The following is a 22,656-nucleotide window of genomic DNA, read 5'->3' as shown; positions in this document are numbered from 1 at the left end:
TCAATCATAAATATAAAAATTATCACGTACATCAACAGCTCAGGCTCCAGTTCTGATACAGCCTGAGCCTGGTAAGGACTTCGTGGTTTACAGTGATGCGTCACATGTGGGTTTGGGTTGCGTCTTGATGCAAGATGGTAAGTAGTTGCTTATGCGTCTCAACAGCTTAAGACTCACGAGGCTAATTATTTGACGTATGATTTGGAGTTGGCTGCAGTGGTCTTTGCATCAAAGATTTTGAGACATTATCTGTATGGAGAGAAGTGTACCATCTACTAGATAATAAAAAGAAGGTTAATACTAGTACTTTTAGTTCCTGTGGGTTCGACATTCCAGTCTTGCTATAAGCTATACTACTATTTGATAGGTGCGCTCGCCTTTATTGTGATAATAGTTAGCTTTCAAATACGATCAATCATAAATATAAAAATTATTACGTACATCAACAGCTCAGGCTCCAGTTCTGATACAACCTGAGCCTGGTAAGGACTTCGTGGTTTACAGTGATGCGTCACATGTGGGTTTGGGTTGCGTCTTGATGTAAGACGGTAAGTAGTTGCTTATGCGTCTCGACAGCTTAAGACTCACGAGGCTAATTATTTGACATATGATTTGGAGCTGGCTGCAGTGGTCTTTGCATTAAAGATTTTGAGACATTATCTGTATAGAGAGAAGTGTACCATCTACACTAATCACAAGAGCCTTAAGTATCTCATCACTTAGAAGGAGTTAAATCTTAGGTAGCGTCGATAGCTTGAGCTACTCAAGGACTACGACTGCAGTATTGTGTATCACCCTGGAAAGGTCGATGTGGTAGCCGATGCACTAAGCCGTAGGGCTGTGTTAGATCTGAGAGCAATGTTCGCTCGATTGAGTCTTTATGATGATGGAAGTCTTCTGGTAGAGCTACAAGTGAAGCCGGCATGGATTGAACAAATTAGAACTAAGTAGTTAGAGGATAAGACTCTCGAGATGCGATTTCGTTAGGTTAAGACTGGGACTACTACAGATTTTGGGCTGAATAGTAATGGGGTACTGTGTTTCCGAGGTAGGATCTGTGTACCTAATGATGAGGATTTGCGACTTTCAATTCTGAGGGAAGCGCATAGTAGCCTTTATGCTATGCATCCTGGTGGAAACAAGATGTATAAAGATCTTCGAGAGTTGTACTGGTGGCCACGGTTAAAACGTGAGGTTACCGACTTTGTTGCTCGTTGTTTGATGTGTCAGCAGGTTAAGTCTAAGCATCAGTTACCATCGGGTTTGCTATAGCCAGTTACAATACTGATGTGGAAATGGGAACGAGTAACGATGGAATTCGTTAGTGGATTGCCCCTAACACCCACTAAAAAGGACTCTATTTGGGTCATTGTGGACCGATTGACCAAGACCGCACATTTCATTCCTGTTAGGACAGACTTCTTTCTACAGAAGTTGGCCAAGCTTTACATTTCTGAGATAGTGAGGCTGCATGGGGTACCTGTCTCAATCATTTCTGATAGGGATCCTCGTTTTACGTCTCGGTTCTGGGGAAAGCTTCATGAGGCTTTGGGCTCGAGGATAGATTTCAGTACTGCTTTCCATCCTCAGACAGACAGCCAGTCAGAGAGGGTAATCCAGATACTGGATGACATGTTGAGGGGCTACATTATCGATTTCTGAGGCAGTTGGGAGGAGTATTTACCTCTAGCAGAGTTTGCTTACAACAACAGTTATCAGTCTAGTAGACAGATGGCACCATATGAGGCACTTTATGGTCGTAAGTGTCGCACACATTTGTGCTAGACTGAGTTGGGTGAGCGATGTGTTCTAGGTCCGAAATTGGTATTAGAAGCTGAGGATAAAGTTTGTTTGATTCAAGAATGTCTGAAAGTGACTTCTGATAGATAAAAGTCCTATGCTGATCTAAAAAGGAAGGACATCGAGTATTCGGTGAGGGACAAGGTTTTTCGTAGGGTCTCGCCATGGAAAAAGGTTCTGAGGTTCGATCGCAAGGGTAAGCTGAACCCTCGGTTTATTGGGCCATACTGGATTCTGAGGCGAGTAGGGCTAGTTGCATATCGGTTAGAGCTACCTTCAGAGTTGGATTGTATACATGACGTGTTCCATGTCTTGATGTTAAGACACTACCGTTTTGATCCTACGCACGTTGTGCCTGTGGAGGAGATTGAGATTAGACCAGATCTGACGTTCGAGGAGGAGCCTGTTCAGATTTTAGATCGCAATGTTAATGTCTTACATAGGAAGTCTATTCCTTTGGTGAAGGTGCTGTGGCGGAATCATAGCACTGAGGAGGCTACTTGGGAGCCAGAGGATTCGATGTGACAGTAGTATCCTCACCTTTTCTAATCAGGTAAAATTTGAAAACGAATTTTCTTTTAGGGGGTAGAGTTGTAACGTCCCAAATTTCGGTAATTTCGGCTTTTTTAATTGTTGAGCATGGAAATATCAAAACTTTTGTTTTGATTCTTTTTGGTATATATATATGTGGTTTAAAAAGTTATGTGTTCTGGGGTGTGTTTGGGAGGTCCCAAGTTCAAGTTTTAACTTGGACTAAATTTTGGTTTTATTTGAGTAAAGCCTGATTTTAGGTCAGTGGGCTTATAAGGAATTGATGGTAAAAACCTAATAGAATGGGCCTTCTGGTCTAATGGTTAAGATGTGTGTTGGTGTGTTGGAAGTTTGGAGTTCAATTCCCTGCAGTAGCGATAAGATTATTTTTGCTGCAAGTTTCAGTAAAGTGTTAGGTTTTATTAAAATTCTGAGTTGAGGGTTTTAGGAAAAATTAGGGGTTCTCTTATTTGCTTCTTTTTAGCAAAATATTTTCTCTGTTGTTCTTCCTCTTCCAAACCCTAGCTACCGAACTTTTCTTCTCATTCGCTTTCTTCTTTTTCAATTAGTTGTGGCGTGTTGCTAGTGATTTCGTCGATTCAGTAAGTTTGGTTTTTAATAAAAGTTAAGGGATTTCCTTGGAGATTGTTTAAAAGGAATTTTGGTTACCGTTTAAGGAATATTCTAGTGTCTATAGATCATTAATCGAGTTCATAACAGTGAGGAATCATCGTTATTCGTTGAAGGTAAGTAGATCTCTCATTTCGAGATTTGCCTATTCTTAACAATTTGACTTAAGAGACTGATTTTGGGCCCAGTATTGTCAATTTTAGGCTTTGGAGTGCTTGTGGTTAGATTAGCAGCGAAAACAAACTAGATGTATACTCCGATTACGCAAAAAATGAGTTTCAATGAAAGCCAAATAGTGGTCTGTCGACGTCACACGGGCGTGTGGTCTGCCCGTGTGGCAGCCAGCGTCACGAGACACGGGCGTGTCACTAACGAGCTAGGCCATGCGCACGCCACACGGGAGCGACGGACACTATCGTGTGATGGCTTGTAGGCCGTGTACGAGGCACAAGCTCAAAAAAATAGGCCGTGTGGGCCACACGGGCGTGTGAGAATCTGGGCCAGGCCGTGTGATCCACACGGGCGTGTGGGCCCACACGGGCAAGGTACACGAGCTTGTGAGCCCCTTTAATCTAAAATATTTTGTAAGGTTGTACGGGTCGCCCAAGTCGACTGTGACCTGTAGTAGGGTCAGTAAGCCTTATCTGGACTCTTAATTATGTGATGTATGGGTGTGCATGATATACTTAGCATGATTATCTTATTTGCTCTGTTCTGTAAATAAAGATATGATCTGTTTGTCTGTATTATAGCATGCCATGCTTGTATGATGCATTACATCGGGGTGGGTTTGATGAAGTGAAGGGAGTACCTGAGGGGCTTCATAAGCCCATTATCTGGCAGCTAAGCTGCATACTTATGATATGTGCTGCGTTGCGGTACTTTATGGTGTGTAGGGTTAGATGGGTTGATTATATCCCCATATACGGTATGCAAGGATGGGTGGGTCGATTTTATCCCTACATGGTGTGTTGGGTTGGACGGAGATGGTGTGCAGGGTCGGAGGGCATGATATTTCTATTATCCGATCTGTTATGCATGCGATCTCTGTATGGCTGAGGCCAAATAACTGTATTCTATTATCTGTTTGTATGCATGTTGTTTGTGGGGATGTATACTCTGAGGTGCGAAAACTTACCCCTTTATTTATTTATCTGTTCAGGTAATCTCCAGCAGTAGATGGATCGGTGTGACGGAGGGCTCGCTGGTGACCACTGGTAGACATTTACAGATTTTTGAGTAACACTTTACGTTGTCTGCTTTATTTAAGTATTTATTCAGGGTTTATTTTGGGGATTTTAATTTGTTAAATTATTGATTTATGAATTAATGATGTTTTAGCTTCCGCATTAATGAAATGTTTTCACTTAATATTTGGAATAGAGATTTCACAACTTAAGTAAAGATAACAAATTGGACGACTTTTAACTTGCTAAGGTTTTTCTAAAAAGCACTCACATGTGATGCCGCCAGATTCGGTCATAGTGTCTAGGCCAGGTTTGGGGGTGTTACATATATGATGCCATTTGATGAAAGACTATTGTTGAGATATGAAATTAAAGTATAAATTAACAAATATGACTTATATTGTTACATGTTTGATGTCTATTATTTATTATAGTTTTTATAATTTGAATTATGGTAATACCACTGAGTATAGACATACTCAGCGTACGGTTGTATTAATATAATTCAAATTATTTATTATTAAATGTTAAATGTTAAATTATGTATATGGTAAGAGAAGTATGAGGTAGTGTTATTGTTAAATTGAATGGAAATTAAATTGAGTTATGAATGAATTGAAAGTGAAATTGGAATTAGAAAGTGAAGTATTGATAAAGATTATTAGTGAATTTTGAAATATATTACATGTATTAAAGAAAGAAAAGATATAAACATACAGGTTATTAGCACAATGATTAAATTGTAAAGTATGTAAAAGCATTATGCTAAGAGTGTAAAAGTGATATGCTTGCATAATGTAATTTGCTCAAGTAGATGAGATTAGATCTACTAGGATATTAGTGTTACACTAGCGCATTATCCGATAATAGCACGTTGGTACTTACCAAGTGCTCTCTGATTAATAGTGCATAATAATACACTTCTATATCTGTTCCGTATATCCTAAGTGTTCTGTTTAGTCTATTGGGCCTCTTATAAAAAGGTAAGCAATTTTTGTTATAAGGTATGTTCGCAATATTGAATTAAAAATAAATTATGAAATGAAAGGATAGGGAATAGATATAAATAATAAATTAGATAAATATGTGCACAAAGGAGCTATAGAATTATGGAAATAATGAAGTTCATAATCAAAAGAAAACAAGGAAATTTCGAGGACGAAATTTCTTTTAAGGGGGAGAGAAAAGTAACACCCTGAAAATTTCTACAGTAAGATATTATCCTTAATATAGTAAAATAAGGAAATAAAGTGACAAGATGAGGAAAATTGAGTTATGTCACTGAGAAGTATATTATGACATATTGATTCAAGAAAGGACTAAATTGTAAAAGTAAGAAAATTTGTGGCACAATAGTAAATACTCAAAATTTGAGGGATTAAAGTGTAAATATGAAAATTTTGAATGATTAATAGTGCAAATATTTTAAGGGTGGACTGATCTAGAAACCAAGGAAAATTGATGAATTAGGACCAAATTGAATAGGTGAAGAATTATGAGGGACTAAATTGTAATTTTACCAAATTAAGTGATGACTCAAGAATGAAATTTTAAAAGATCACAAACGGAAAAATATTCAATTGAAAAAGAGAGAAATCTAGAAAGTAATGATGATGTTGGTGATATTTTATAATTATTTAATTAGATAATTATTATTTATTTAATATTTTAATAATATATTTTATTATTTTATTATTTTATTTAGTCTATATATATATATATGTGTGTGTGTGTGTGGAAAAAAAATTACACACACACACACCATCCATCATCATTCCCATGCACTAACGTGAGAGGAAGAGAGAAAGAAAGAAAGTTTTACTTTCTTTACAATTTGGTCCTTTTACCAAAAATTCACCATTTTCACCCAAAAATCAAAAGAATTTTCATGGCTACCATGAGAGAAAAATGTTAAGGAGACTATGGGAAGTTAGAATATCAAGTTGGATTCAAGAAAAGGAAGCTGAAGGAGAGAGAAAATCAAGTTAAAGATTGAAATCAATGGAACAAGGTAAGAACATCAAGATTTCAATACATTTAAGATTAATATTATTAAAAAAGGATGGAATTGATCTTAATGTAGAGTTTTATTATATATAGTCTTATGTTCTTGATATGTTAGTCAAGAGAAAATAAGAGAAAGCAATGAGAAATAGTGAAGAGAAAGAAAATAAGGGTGTTACAAACATGGTAAATAAACATCTTGCACTAAAATAGTTTTGGACAACAGCAGTAGGCTAACTTTGAAAAATCACCATAAATTTTGAAAATCTAATTACAGAATTAAAAAAATATGGAATTAAATCTTATTGAGTCTAGTTTCTTATAGAAGAAACAGTGTAAGCAATGAAATCGTGAATTGTGAGATATAATAAATTTAGTGAGACAAGGTCAGAATGATTTCGGGTTCCCCTGTTCTAAATTTGGAAAATCATAAAAAATTGGAGAAAACTAATTATTTTCTTAAAGTTATGTGTTTAAAATCCTGAATGAGTCTATTTTCAATAGAAATAAATGATAACATCATCCAAATCCTGTACAATGAGATAATTAATTTTAGTAAAGAAGGGTCAGAACTGTCAGACAGCAGAATAAGGGTGACTTTAAAGAATAAACTGTACTTATTGGATGAACAAAAAAAAATTCTAAAAATTTTATGGTAAAAAGATACGTAAGTTTAGTTTCATAGAAAATTATCAGATCTTAATTTCGAGTTCTGCAGCTCAAGATATAAATAATTTAGTGACTATGACGCAAATGGACAGTTTTCAATATACATTTAAGTAAATAGTGAAATTATTGATAATGTTACCTATAGCATGTTATATAAATATAGGATGTGGAATGGAGATAAGGAGGAGGAAAATATGTATGAATATTCAGCTAGCATGGCTAATTTGCATGTTTTAGGCTTAGGGACTAAATCGAATAAAAGTAAAACTTTATGGGTAATTTTGTAAAAATGTTAGAAATGATCAATTTGAGTGAAGTGGATTATTTTATTATTTAAAATTACAAAATTGAATGAAATTATTAACTTAGTTCAAGATCAGGGAAAAACATGTTTTAAGGATTAAATTGAAAAGTGTTGAAATCATGAAAAATTCTGATATTTTATAGAATTCATGGGTTGTTATCAATTTGTATGAGAATAATGGCTGGAAATAAGGATTAAATTGTAAGAATTTTATTTTTTTGAGCCTAAAGATGAAATTGTCATTAATTTAAAAGTTTAGGGGCAAATGGTAATTTTGTTTAGAGAATTAATTGAATGTATTAGAACATGAAATAAATGAAAACGAAGATCAAATTTATTTATAAAGATCCGGATGACTCGAATATGAGACTTGAACGTAGAAAAGAAAAGATATCGGATTTGTAAACAGGCCAATTTGCCCGGGCCCAAAGAAAAACCAAAATACAAAATAAATTAAAATTAAATACAAATGTTAACAGTCCATTAAATGTTTATTTACAGACTTTGGCCCAATACATAACCTAACCCAATACCCCATAGCCCAAATACAATGGCCCAATAACTAGAACAGGCCCAAACGGCCCGAAAACTAAGCCAACTTTCGGCAAACCCTAGGGCAAAGGGCTCCTTGCGCCGCAGTCCTCATGAACGGCCTAACCACATCGCGCCAGCTACCTCTTTACGCCTCAGCAGCGCCACGCCCAATCTCCGTACGCCTCACGCCAAGGGCCAGTGCATGTCCTCTACTCCGTACCTGCGAACAAGACAAACACAGCAGCAGCAAAAAGCAAGGAAATATTGTATTCTGATTTTTTATTTTTTCTTTTTTAGTTTCGGCTATAAAGCCAAGAGCGCATCGATTGTATTTTTTTTACGCACATGAATAGACACTATTTCGCATATTGAATACAAAAAAAAGGGAACGAGTATTTGAAGGTGATTCCGATTCAAAATTTCAGAGACTTTTTTTTTCTTCTTTGCTCAGTTTCATTCTTTCTAGATTTTCTTTTGTTCTTTCGCATTTTGAGTGTATAAAAGGGAGAGGAATTGAAACCTTACCTTATAAATACGCCATGAGATCTCCTTTACTTCGTTGAAATCGGGGTCCGAGGGGAGCTAAAGGTGGAAAGAAAACCACCTTGAGACTCAAACAGGCCGATCATTGCGGCAGATTGACATGGCAGATGAAGGGTCAAGGTTCAGTTGAGGGAAGTAAAAATGGAGGCTAGGGTTTGGGGTTCGGCCTAATCTGCTGATTAAGCCCTTTTATAGGACCTCAAATGGCACTGTTTTAGGCCTTGCCTAATGGCTTTCCAAACGGTGTCGCATTGACATCACGCCCGACCCGATTCGATCCTAACCCTCAGGACCCGCATGTCTGTGCAGTGAAGGGTTATTTGCAGTACAAGTCCCTCCCCTTTTTCACCGTGTTTAAATCAGCCCGCATTCTTGTTTCATTTCTTTTAATTTAGACTTGTATTTTGTGCTCATTTTCAATGGGATCCGCGCTCAAACGCAGCACTTTGGAATTTGGCATATTGCCAGTTTTAGACCCTTCGCACTTGCGCGCACGGCAAATTGGTCATTATTGTTATTATTGTTTTATTTTCTAATTATCCCTTTTGTTTTAGTTTGATTCTAATCAAATCCTTTTAGTGTATAGCCGTTTTGACTACCTATTTGTGTATTTTTAAACTACCTCGATAATTGCTTCTTTTTATTGTAAATTTTTTTAATATACCATCACCACATTTTATGTATTTTGTATAAATGTTTTGCACATTACCATATATATATATATGTATATATATATGTACTTTATAGTAAGATAACTTTAGTCCATGTACCTTATTAATGTTATTTTATTTCGTACATTTTTGAACTTATTCATGCATTTTGACATACATTTTTGTTATTATAATACGTTTTACATGCATGTTTTAAATATTTTTTAAATGGTTATTATGCGTGCACATATATATATTGGCACGTATGTTTGGTTTACATATATCATTTAATTCATGTTATTCTATACATATAGTTTTCTTCGTATAAATAAGTGTATTCTTAAATTTATTATATACATAATTTGTAATAAAATTGATTTAACTCTATGTACATATTAAGTCTCATGCTAATTCGTTTTTTTTATAAGGTTCTTTTTAAGTTTTCCTATATATATCTTTATGTACAAGTTATTTTTAGAACGTGTCTTACTACATATTATTTTGATTTAAAAATCTCGTATTTTAATACTATTTTCATATTTTATACATTATTAAGTTCTCCTTTATCGTACGTGTTTTAAAAAAAAAGGTTCTTAACACCTTATATATTATGTGTTTTTAAAATATCCATTCTCCAATAAATATTTTAATGATTGCATGTGTATTTTGAGCTTGTCTTTACAAATGTTTTCTAATTTATCAATCCATCAATTCATATAGTGTATCGTGTACTTATCATTGTCTTAAAATAGTTTTATACCATATTACTTCTTTGATTTGCATTTTGCTTTGTGTATCTAGTAGTAATCATATTATATTATGCCATGCATGCTATCGTTGCATATTATTTATTCATTGTTTTATATTGTCATGTTAATTGTTCTCCATGCATGATTAAAATTGAGTTCTATTTCCAATTTGGTTATACTTAGTTGTTTAAAGTGTTCGTTAGTTGATTAAATAAATTGCATTATCTTCATTCTTCCATTGTCGTACTTTTATGCATGCACATATTACCCCATATCATTGTTTTCCACTTGGTTTACGAAATGTGGTTTTATAAAATCCAAATTTTTATGATTAGTTTCATTTTAATTCAAGTCGCATTAACGCGTTTTAAGCTATTTTCGCAATTATTTTTTAAAGAAAATTCTTTAAAACGAAGGCGATGTTTGATATTTGACAATTCGCGGAATCGTGCCCTAACGTGTTGGGTTGCAATTTCTCGTTTGCTCAAAATAATCGAATGTCCCTTTGGAACTTCATTCATGTTTTCTAAAAACTCTTTAAAACAAAGGTAATACTCGATGTTTGGTAATTCGAGAATCGTGCCCTATCGTGCTGGGTTGCGATTTCCCGTTCGTTCAAAACAATTGAATATTCCTTTGAAATTTCACCCATGTCTTTAAAAATTCTTTAAGCGAAGGCGATGTTCGATATTTGGCAATTCGCGAAATTGTGCCCTATCGTGTTGGGTTACAATTTCTCATTGGTTCAAAATAATCTAAGGTCCCTTTTGAATTTCACTCACGTTTTCTAAAAACTCTTCAAAACGAAGGTAATTTTCGATGTTTGGCAATTCGGGGAATCGTGCTCTATCGTGCTAGGTTGCAATTTCCTGTTTGTCCAAAATGATCGAAGATTCCTTTAGAATTTCACTCATACTCTCTAAATTCTAAAATAAGGCAATGTCTGATATCTAGAAATTCGAGGAGTCGTGCCCTACTATGCTGGGTTTCGATTTTCTCGTTAGACTAAATAATTGGGCATCCTTTTGCGGTTTTCAACATATAAATTTTTGGAAATCAAAATTTATCATGTTTTCGAGGGCATAAAGGATCGTGTCCTATCGTGCTGGATGTGGTGCTATATTCCTCTTAAGCAAGAGAATTTTGATGACCAACTCGGGTTATTCAAATGTTATCAAAAGGGAACCACATTTCAAAAACATTTTTAAATCTTAGACATAAGGACAATATTTAATCGATTTGGTACCAATTTTGGGCGTAGTGAGGGTGCTAATCCTTCCTCATGTGTAACCGACTCCCGAACCCGTTTTCTCAAAAGTTCGTAGACCAAAATCATTGTTTTAGTAAACCAAAAATGTTTTATTAAAATAACCAAATTCTTAGGTGACCCGATCACACCAAAACAAAAAGATCGGTGGCGACTCCACGTTTTATTTTTAAAAAAGTCGATTCCCCATTTTTTTTCATTAAATTGAAATCTTGAAAAAGATGGTTTCGACAGAATTAATGAAATTATAAACATGAACAAGCAACGAGGTAAGTTAGTGTAACTTGAATTGTATTTTTAAATGCATGAAATATCGATATAATGAATTATCTTATTTATGTTTATGAAGAAATGGCAAGAGAATGATATATATCATGACATGTAAATAAGTGATTATCTTTGATACGTTGATACAAGGAAATTAAGTATATTGAGACGAGTAATAAATTCAAGTAAAACATGTCGAGAAAAATAAGCACGTTTAAGGGACAATATGTTTGATTTTAATTGGTTCCAAATATGAACGTTAGATGAAATAAAATATCCGATAAATAAATCGGTAACTCCGGTAATGCTCCGTAACTCTATTCCAGTGATGGATTCAGGTTAGGGGCGTTACATTGAGTGCCGATCTGATTGTCCAACATTTCAAAAATCTACAATGACATTAAACTACACAAGTAAGCTTAATGAAGCTTAGTAAGTTCAACGAGTTAAATGAAAATCTTACCGAACTATCTATAATAAATCAAAAAATAAAAAAAATCATCCAAGTAAACTCCCTGTCATTCACAACTTTAATCGATAAATACATCCGTATTCAAATCAATACAAGAATATATAACATATCTTTCAATTTCGTTAAATAAATCACCTTACCAAGATTTTTCCATTTGAAAAATGACTTACGAGTAAGAGTACATCGTCAACAGAAGCTCATAAGAGCTGGTCCTCCTGAATACACCAATAGAAGCTCGAAAGCTGAACAAAAGCTCGTAAGAGCTGATCCACCCAATCACGCCAAACAAAAGTAAAACACAAGAGTGCTCAACAAATGTTGAACCCCGGTTTACTTGGGTAAAATGCTGATATCTCCCTCCAATACCATCTCCACTTCAAACCTCCATCGTACACCAAATCATGAATGTACTCAAATCTCGCATTCAATTCAAACCAAATATCCAATTCAATATTATAATTCAAACAATAATTCATTTCCAACAATAGGATATATGCATAATACAAATCATAAATTTATAAAAATGTTAAATTTTAACTGTACGAACTTACCTGGACTGAATTGTAGTAATTGCAGAAGTTCAGGGACTATTCTGCTATTTTTTCTTTTTCATGAGTATCTACATGATCTTGATCTAAAATAAAAAATTACTCATTTATTAGCATATATTTCATTTCCAATCCATTTTACAATTAATACCATTTTATTTTTTTAATTTACGTAATTACCTCAAACTTTTACAATTTTTTCAATTTAATCCCTTAATTAGTTAATCTATCAAATTAACTAATTTTCTCAAATCAATAATCTATCCAAATATTCTATGTCCTCATACAGCCCCTAATAAACCTAAAATTTACTATTAGACCCTAATATTTTGACATTTTTATAATTTAATCCTAAAATCAATATTTAACAAAAATCACTTTACAAAATCATCACACAACACAAAAAAGCTCCAAATCCATGACATTCATAAAAAAACATCTAATATTTATCAATGGAAACTTCTAAAATTCTTAACAGAATCGAAAACAAAGGTATGGGCTAGTTGGACCTAGTTGCAACGATCTCAAAAATATAAAAATTATAAAAAAGGGGATCATAATGGACATACATGCAAAGAAATAATCCAACCAAAGCTTTCTCCTCACCCTAGCTATGGCACTCGGCCATTTGAAGAAGATAAGGATGAAGTTTTGTTTTTCATTCTTTAATTTAACTTCATTTAATTAAACTTCCATTTATTTACAAAATTGCACTATTTTATTATTTTCTATTTAATTGCTGTCCCATTATTACAATTAAGGCATAATTGTTTCTTAAGTCCTCCCTCATTTATTAATCAAGCATTTAATCACTTAATTACTATAATTAACATAATTTTCACTTTCTACAATTTAGTCCTTTTCTTTTAACTAACTAACTAAATATTAATATTTGTTAACCAAATTTTAATACGACTACAATGACCCTATAAATATTCTAAAAATAATATTTATGATTTGATGCAACAGAAATTTGTGGTCCCGAAACCACTATTCCTTCACCACTGAAAATTAGGCTGTTACATAACTGCCGGATGATTTTTGGTCTTCAACACTCCTTCCTTCACCGCCATATTAACAAACGACTGTCCTTAAATGTAGGATTAAATTGCACTACATTTTCCACTTGCTTTTGGAATAAATTAGGAAGCTCCACCTTTACTTGGTCTGCATCAAAACCATTCTGTGAATTTGAAACTAAAGGATAAAAGGAGTCAGAAATACCTGAATTTAGGGGCTGGTTATTTTCTTCAGCACTGGGTAATGAAGCGTGCATGACACTAGGAAGCTTTGAAAGATCTGGTCCAGCCTCCTTCGAAGCTTGGGTCTCTTCTTGTAGCCCAATACTATTACTACTAGAGGCCTGCTGATTATTATCCAAAGAAGCCTGCTGGTTAGCAACCAAAGAAGCCTGTGGGACCAAGCCTGTCTTAAACCCAAAGTGATATAATTATTTGAGAGAGTAATGACCTTAGGGTCATGGGCCTTACCCTTTAAAAGCTTCGCCACCGATAGGCCCAAATTAACTTTTTTAGAATCATTAATAGTATATTTTTTACTCGTTGAATATTTCTCTTAAGGATCATTTAAAGTAGCTTTCCCTTTTTTCTTTAAATCTCCATGATTTTCCTTAATCAATTCCTCCTCCGTTGAACTCTCCTCCAGGCCTGCTAATGATTGAAATCGTGATCCCATAATTTTCTCCTATTTAGAATTATTTCCTTTTTTTTATCCCATCCAAGGTGTCGCTCCTGCTCCTCTGCTCCACCAGCATCTAGCATCTAGGGACCATAACCCCCATCTCCGGCCACCACAGAAGTTGTAGAGGTTTGTTCCGACGTCTGCCCCTTCTCTTTCGCCTCTAAGGAATGTGTGACAGACGAACAATTCTCCTTGATGTGTCCATAACAATCACCCTTAAAGCATACCACAGGTAGGTTTTCATACTTAATCCTTTGAGGGTTGCCATTGATGAGAATCTTAGAGACTAAAGGTCTTCCTAAATTGACATAAACTGCCATGCGAGCATAACGACCCCGTGCTTTGTTATCCGTGTTAAAATCTAATTTAGTTACTTTGCCTACCATTCTCCCAATCTCCATTAGAAATTGTTTTTATATAAATGAATAGGAAGACCGGGAAATCAAATCCATGTGAGGATCATATTAGGGTAAGGTAAACTAGGATTAAAATCGATGGTCCAAGGTTGAACGGTTAGGTAATGGCCGAATATAACCCACGGACCCTGGGAGAGAATCTTATCATAGTCATCAGTGCTTTGGAATTTAGCGATAAAATAACCATTCTCTATATCCATTAATTGAAAAGGCTTAGACGGTCTCCAAATCCCATATAATCTATTATGCAGAGTCGTGATTCCAAGGTTCCGTCCCAACATCTTGAGAACCACAGAGGTTGACATTTCCTTTTCCAAGAGCTGATATACTCTCTCCGAGAAGTCGATTGAGGGAACATCATCAACAAACGATTTCTTGACTTCCTGCTCTGTGAGGGAGAAATTATCAACAAGAAGTGGCCATCTTGTATTGTTCTGCACAAAAGTATCTTTCTCCACTAGCATATCTTTCCATGACAAAGAAGGCGTTGATGATGACTCCACAACCATCACATCTTCAGGAATCACGTCCGATTCCTTGTGTTAGAATCCTCAGGAAGAGAATCACCTTCTCCATTCTTGTCCACAGTAGAAATCGAAGAAGATGAGAGCATATTTTCTTTTTATTTTCTAGTAATTTTTATCATGATAATAATGCATAAATTTTGAGAAAGTAATAAATGGCCAACAGCTGGGATTATCTAAAAACAATAAAACACTTTCAAATGATTCACGTATATTTATAAGAAACTGAAGAATGGGTTCATTGTGAATGACAAATGACACCATGATTGTTTTTAAAAATATTATCCAACTTTTGTCTACAATGTAAGCAGAGTCTAAAAGGAAATAAAGAGAATGTTTGATATGTAGCTGCCCATTTGCATGTACTTAAAAGCAACGACAAGGACCCTGCTAAGGGAGTTGGATTTGGTTCCATCATCTTTATTTTTCTTTTTATTTGTTTGATTTCGGTTTTTATCATATGAATTTTTGAAATTATTTTGATAAATATCACTCTTGAATAAAATCTTTTTTAAAAGAAAATTTCAAGTAAATAAAAAACTTTATATATAAATTTTAAGTTATATTCACTATTCTAAATATATACCCACTACCAAATATATATAATAATTATTTTTACATCCTAAAAATTAAAATTAAATATAAATTTAAAAGTAAAGTTCAATTTTGTTGAAATAATCACAGTTTTTTAAGTATATTCTTTAAACGGTCAAAATGTCTTAATTTCAATCGGTTTTCGATTTATTAGTTTTTCTTGTTCAACCCCGAGGGCAATGAACCCTGCAAAATAAAAAAGATTTTTTTTTTAATTATAAATTTTAAGTTAATCAAATTTAAAATTCAGTAAATGAAAACTTTATGGTTTAATCTGAAAAAAAATATTCTAAAATGATTTTCTGGTTGACCCTGCTTTTGTTTTGTTTTGTGTTTGAATACCGAGTAATTGAATAAAAAAAAGCAATTATTAGAATAATAACTACACTTAGACTGTAATTCTCTAAACGTTTTTTTGACTTACATAGTATAATTATTTCATAATTTCCTAGGTGACGTCGTATAAATTGTAATTATATAATTATATAATTTTAAATTATAAAAAATATTAATTATAAAAAATTATGGAGGAAAAAATTATGTAAATAAGTATCAACTTAAAATGAATCAACATATATAATATGTTAGCCCAAGAACTTATGAATCAATTTACTAATAAAATTAATAAAATAGCCCATACAATTTTATGTAATTTGATGGGGTTAATTAGATCATCCTAACAAAAAGACTTTCTCTTGTGTTTCAAATATTTTATAATTACTCCCATAATTTTTCTATGACTGAAAACTTAAGAGGTCTCAATATTTTGTTCACTAACACCAACACACTCAGTGACATCAATAATATAAATCCATGGATTTGTTCTACAACTTATTTTGGATCATCCATTATGGATGCCTGCATTAACATACCTTTTCTGCATTAACATTACGTAGCGTTCAAAATCATCCTCCATCCATTTCTTATGGCATTCAATAAGTTCTCCATTTTTGGATGCATCACCTAGATATAGTGGAAAAAACACCTATCTTTTGTTATAGTTAATTGGAAGGATATCTTTATTCTCCATCGTTTATAATTGAACTCATTGAACCGTTTAAGTCTCTCTATATTAATAGCTTGCATCTTTGAAATTGAAGATATATGATAATAACTATTCTTATTTTAATTTATGTATATAGTAGGAACTGAAAAAGAGAAATTAAGTAATGCATTTTTTTAAAAATTTTATTAAGAATAATTATTTTTCTACCGTATACAGAATCATCATGAAATTTTATTTTTATGATATAATACCTTTACTTGAATAAAATAGTCCATATATTACACATCGATCAATTCTTCTTAAATTAGAACAAAATCCAAATAACGGAGAAAGAAAGGAAGTATGAAAAGAAAAGTTTGAATGAATTCCATTCTAAACTCTAATTTGGGGCGTGTATATAGTGCACCTATTGACGCTTAAGTGCCCTCTCAAAAAGGTCACAACCTTTTGTAGAATAAAGGTTTGCTAATGGTTAGAACCCTTCGGATGAAAAGAAATCTTTTAACTAAAATTTGAAAAAGGATGACCATGAAAGCCTAATGACTAATCTGACCTACATTGCTTTCCCTCTTTTATTTATTTAGTTTTTATTTTGTTCTTATTATTAGTATATATAGCACAAAATTTTAATTAGAAGTTTAACTTGATGTTTGTTCAGTGGAAGAAAACAGTGAGAGCATAGTCCTATGAAAGCATGAGACTAGAGATGCATCAGATGCCGTGTGGGATTATCGGAAAACTTCATATTTCCACCGATCCATAGAATTAAAGGAAGGTGAAAATTTTACTTTCCTTCCTAATGAAAATTTCACTCTTAGTTTTTATTTCAAAATATTCTATAATAAATATATTATATATAAAAATCCATCAATTATTTTCTGTTGGGCTCAAAAATATTAAGATGGGTGAATTGAAATTTTAAAATTTTATTTTAAAAACTAAAAGAGGGTAAAAAAACATTTCACATTCGATTTATAGTAGTTCGACGTTAATTGTGTACCTCTTCTACATTAGTTTAGTTTAACTAGGTTTTCCCAATTCATTAACTTGAATCGATACCTTTTAAAGATAATGTATACAACCTTTACAACTCCCTACTCTCTATCTTTTGCTAAAGCTAAGAACATTTCCCCTAATTTCCAAAGCTAAATTAGAATCTATTTAATTTTTGTGGCTCGGAGTAGAAACCCGCCCGTTCATAATTGCTGAAATTAAGTATACAAATAAAACCTCTCAAATGTATGGGTTCACAATATTTGGGCTCACAAAAAATTAGTACAAATATTTTGCAATGAAGCACCAAAGACTACTTACAAGAGAAAGATGAAGAAAATAAATATCTAATTAATTTTCTCTTGATTTTATATTGATCTTTTTTCTCTTGTAGTGTTCTTGAGGTGTTTGTTTATATCAAAGAATTGGTTTGTAACCATTTGGAGTAGAGGTGTGCATGCGCCGGGCTACCCAGCCTAGCCTGAAGGCCCGCTCAAAAAATGAGAGAGTTCAGGTAAAAATATAGGCCCGAAATATGGGTTTGGGCAAAAAAATAGGCCCGTTTAGAAAACGGGTCGGGCCTTGGGTAAAACTTTTTTGGCCTGGGCCCGGTCCGAATTATATACTAAATATATATTTTTATTTTTAATTATATTTACATTTTATTTTCAATTTTAATATAACCATTTTTTATTATATTTTCAATTTGTGTATTGTTTTAAGAATTGTTTTAGTCTTACTTTTTATTTTAAATGTATTTGATTTATTATATTTTAAATTTTTTATTTAATGAAATAAGCTAAAAAAAATTTTATATGGGCCAGGTCGGGCCGGGCTTGGGCTTAACAATTTTATTTCGAGTCTGGCTTGGACAAATTTTTACGCCCATGTTTCGGGCCAGGCTCGGGCCTAAAATTTTGTCTAGGCCCAGCCCGGCCCATGCACACCTCTAATTTGGAGTCGTTGGAGGCAAAATATAGTCATTGCAAAGTGAAATTAATGTGTAAAAAGTTCCATATAACTAGTGGTTGCGGTATCTATATAGAGGGTAACTGTACCTCTAAAAAATATAAACGTTACAAAAAACGTGGTATTGGTACATTTGTGTTAGGTATCGATAACTCAAATACCTCAAGAACATATATTGATTTATTTCCCCCTCTAGAATGGTCTATGGCTATAGGCTTCCCAAGGTATTGATACTTAAGGCATCGATATTTTAATGCTAGGTATTGATACATAGACTTTTGGTATCAATACTTAGCTATGTATCAATACCTAGCCACTAAATTATTTTAAAACCATCTTAAACCCTTTAAAACTACTTGGAATCAACTTAAAAACATTTAGTATAAAACTCATTTAAAACATGTTTTTAAATTTTTTAAATTCTTGAAAATGTTTAATTAAATTTTCAATAATCTTTTCACAAAACAATTGAGGATTAAATATATAAATTTATCTTAAATATTGTTATATAAAAATTTTGATAAATCAAAATTAACATTTTCAAATATAAAGCTAAGATATATATATAATATTTTAAAATTTGATTTTCTACGATAAAAATGTTAATGATTTAAACCTTTTTATCTAACGGTATGTATGAGATGAAAAAATAATATAATTTATTTAATTAATAGGATCGATCGATGACAAGATAGAAAGAATTCATAAAATAATTTTGTAGAGAAATTATAGAAAAGTAAAAATTCCTGCCATTAATAAAACACGTACACTTTGCCTTGAAAAGATGCTATTGGGAGGCAACCTACAAAAGTTTGGACGATGGTGTTTTTGACTCCACTACATCACATGTCTCTCAATTCGTCAACAATATTAGGCCTCATTTTCTAAAGTAAACTTTCCTTTACATATTGCCGGCCTACACATATGCTTATATCATAACATCGATAGTGCTTCAATATCTATCTGTCCTTCAACCCCCCCCCCCCGCCCCAAAGAACTTCCCCCCTTGCACTTAGATTGTGCCTAAAATAGAAGGAGTACGTTCTAGCTCGCTCACACTTTAAGATTCAAGCCCTCCGCAAGTCACCGGCATTATGACTATGTATTTTAGACCTAGAATTTGTGACATAAAGTTCAATGTATGTCATTCTTTTAGTGGGTGACGGTTCTAAGGGTCTTGCAAAGGTAGTGGAGATGAGACAATGAAATTACCCATCGGGAGGATGGATTCCAATGTGAAATGATTAATAGATATAGCTATGGAATGGTGAAGTATGAGAAACAATATTAAAAAAAAGACTAGAGGCCTCCTTTGACTTCTGTTTTAATTAATAATATTGAGAGAGGATGACCGAAAGTCCTTTATGTAAATAATTTATCATAGCTACGTCAAAATCACATGTTTTTCCTTCGTAATTAAGCCGATCAGAATTTGTTCAAACCTTAGATAAAGGTATTTTATGTTTGGATTTTAATATGGAATAAAATATTATTTAAGGTTATTTATTGCATATAATAATATCTTCAATTAATATAATATGTACTACCTTTCAAAAAAATACATATATAATATTTACTAATTTAAAAAAAAATGTTGTGGCCCCAAATAAAGCTATAATTCACAAACAAGCCATCAAGATTGAAAGTGCTTTACAACGAAGATGAGTCAAAGCATCCCACAATTCAGCAAAAACGTTGGCTCGACTCTGACCCCCACACGCTTTGGTTCCACGTGAAGACATGTGGCTAGTACCCAATTTCCCACTTGGCAGTGAATTATGGGACAACATCTTCTCCTTTCATATTCTAATCTAACCACCCCTCTCGCTTTATTCTATCTTGTTTTCCTATATAAGCTGTCTAAAATATAACCAAGAATCCCAATCTATTACTTGTTTAACATATATAACTTGAGCGAGGAGAAGAAGAAGAAGAATGGCTACCATTGCAATGGATCCAAGTTTAAGCCTACAGATTGGGAGAGGCTCAAATCAACATGGAGCTGTGCCTGTGAAAGAAGAAATTCAAGGGCTGATTAAAGTGTACAAAGATGGACATGTGGAAAGACCACAGATTGTCCCATATGTTACCCGAGCATTGCCTCCGGAGTTGGGTGTGACAACGAAAGACTTTGTCATCGACAACTTCACAAATGTTTGGGCACGTTTTTATGTTCCAAAGTCAAACTGGAAGCTCCCTTTGGTGGTTTACTTCCATGGGGGAGGGTTTTGTCTTGGCTCTGCTGCTTGGAGTTGCTACCACGAGTTTCTAGGAAAACTAGCCGCCAAAGCTGGTTGCTTGATCGTCTCTATTAACTATCGTTTGGCGCCGGAAAACCCACTTCCTGCTGCTTATGAAGATGGGGTGAAGTGTCTCATGTGGCTAAAACAGGAAGCACTAAAGGGGTGCAGTGAATGGTGGTCTAAACAGTGCAATTTGTGTAGCGTCTTCTTAGCCGGTGATAGTGCTGGTGCTAATATTGCACATAATGTGGCAACGAGACTTAATTCAAATAATCTTTACCCTTTGACTCTTAAAGGTACTATCTTAATACAACCGTTTTTCGGAGGGGAAGCCCGTACAAATTCCGAAAAGAATATGGTCCAATCTCCTCGCTCTGCCCTCAGCCTACCAGCTTCGGATACATATTGGCGATTAGCATTGCCATGTGGCACCAACCGTGACCATCCATGGTGCAATCCATTGGGAAAGGGGTCAGCAAAAATGGAGGAGATGAAGCTTTTGCCTACCTTAGTGTGCATATCAGAGATGGACATATTGAGAGATAGGAACCTGGAGTATTGTGCTGCCTTGGGTAAAGCAGGAAAGAAGGTGGAGCATGTTTTATACAAAGGTGTTGGCCATGCATTTCAGGTTCTTAGCAAGTCTCAACTATCACAATCTCGAACAAATGAAATGATAGCTCGTGTCAAGGCCTTCGTTAATCGGTGATTATGGTCTTGTGTAAATCCATTTCCCAACTTTTTCGTTTAGTTTGTGTGCAATTGTCCCAAACCCCATAGCTAGTATACTGCTGACGAGGAAATACATGCAGCGCACATCTCTAAATACTGTGTATATAGACAAGTATAATTAACAGATATAGCTTTAAAGTGGTGGAGAAAAGCTATTTTTTGGGTTTGATTGATGGATATGTATGCGGTTCAATAGATTTAAAAAGAACATCAAAGAAAGACCGATTGCACTGTAATAAGCACTCACATATAATTTTATCTAGAGGTGACCGGCCTCAAATTCCATACATTTATATATGTATAGTCTTTTCATCCTTTTTGTGATAGATGGATATAATTATTAATTCTTCGTGAAAAATGTAACTTGAACGTCTTAAACATTGAACGCGGAGAATTGCCTAAAAGTTTTCTTCCCATGCCTAAAAGTTTTAAATTCTTAGTGGACAAAGTTAGACGAAAGTTGGATAATTGGAATGTCAAAACATTCTCTGTGGCGGGACGTATAACTTTAGCTCGGTTTGTCGATTTCTAATTACTTTATGCAATTTTTGAAAATTTTGTCTAGTATTTATGTAGAAATTGAGAAAATTACCTAATGATTTATTTTGGGGAGTTCTAAAGCCTCTCAGGAATTGACTTTGGTAAAGTGGGGAGATTGTTGTCAACCTTTGCCTAATGGGGGATTAGGTATTCAAAGACTTAAGGAATAAAATGAATCCTTTTTGCTTAAGTTGGGATTTAATCTCATAGCCAAAGAGCAAGCTCTGTGGGTAAGGGTACTCCGTTCTAAGTACAAGCTCTTGAAGGAATATCCTGAAGACATTTCTCAAAGTAACTATTTTTTTGTCTGGAGATTCCTCGCCAAGGTTTGGCCCCTTTTGCATCAAAATATTCTTTGGTTAGTTGGTGATGGGAATCGTATAAAATTTTAGACTGGCAGTTGGATATTAGAGGTAGGGCCGCTTGTAACACCCCTCACCCGTATTCAATGTCGGAATAGGGTTACGAAACGTTACCGAACATATAATACAATTACACGTACATTTTCAATTTCATGCAAATATCAATCAGCTACATTCATATAGTCCCTAATATGAGCCTACGAGGCTCAAAACATACATTCGAGGTGGTTCGGGACTAAACCGATAACTTTAAAAAAACTTAGAGAACACTTATAAAATTTTCTCAAAAACAGGAGACACATGCCCGTGTGGCCCGGCCATGTCTCTCACACGGCTAAAGACACACCCGTGTCACAGGCCGTGTGGACATTCGAAATGGGAGCACATGGCCGTGTCCTAGCCTGTGTCCTACCCCGTGTAA

The 22,656-nt window shown here is 34.1% G+C and overlaps 2 protein-coding genes across 2 annotated transcripts; both read left to right on the top strand.

Moving 5' to 3' along the window:
- Positions 1–1,311: 1,311 nt before the first annotated feature.
- LOC107919355 (uncharacterized) lies at positions 1,312–2,325 on the top strand. The gene is made up of 3 exons (XM_016848828.1): positions 1,312–1,433; positions 1,503–1,634; positions 1,914–2,325. The coding sequence occupies exons 1-3, from the start codon at positions 1,312–1,314 to the stop codon at positions 2,323–2,325; spliced, it is 666 nt and encodes a 221-aa protein (XP_016704317.1).
- A 17,905-nt stretch (positions 2,326–20,230) lies between these two features.
- LOC107918910 (probable carboxylesterase 6) lies at positions 20,231–21,747 on the top strand. The gene has a single exon (XM_016848483.2). The coding sequence runs from the start codon at positions 20,294–20,296 to the stop codon at positions 21,308–21,310; it is 1,017 nt and encodes a 338-aa protein (XP_016703972.1). The 5' UTR covers positions 20,231–20,293; the 3' UTR covers positions 21,311–21,747.
- The last annotated feature ends 909 nt before the right edge of the window (positions 21,748–22,656 follow it).

The sequence above is a fragment of the Gossypium hirsutum genome, chromosome A12 (assembly GCF_007990345.1).
Source record: "Gossypium hirsutum isolate 1008001.06 chromosome A12, Gossypium_hirsutum_v2.1, whole genome shotgun sequence".
In the NCBI taxonomy this organism is placed as follows: domain Eukaryota; kingdom Viridiplantae; phylum Streptophyta; class Magnoliopsida; order Malvales; family Malvaceae; genus Gossypium; species Gossypium hirsutum.
The sequence above is the reverse complement of the archived record's forward strand: the minus strand, read 5'-3'. Positions and strand labels throughout refer to the sequence as shown.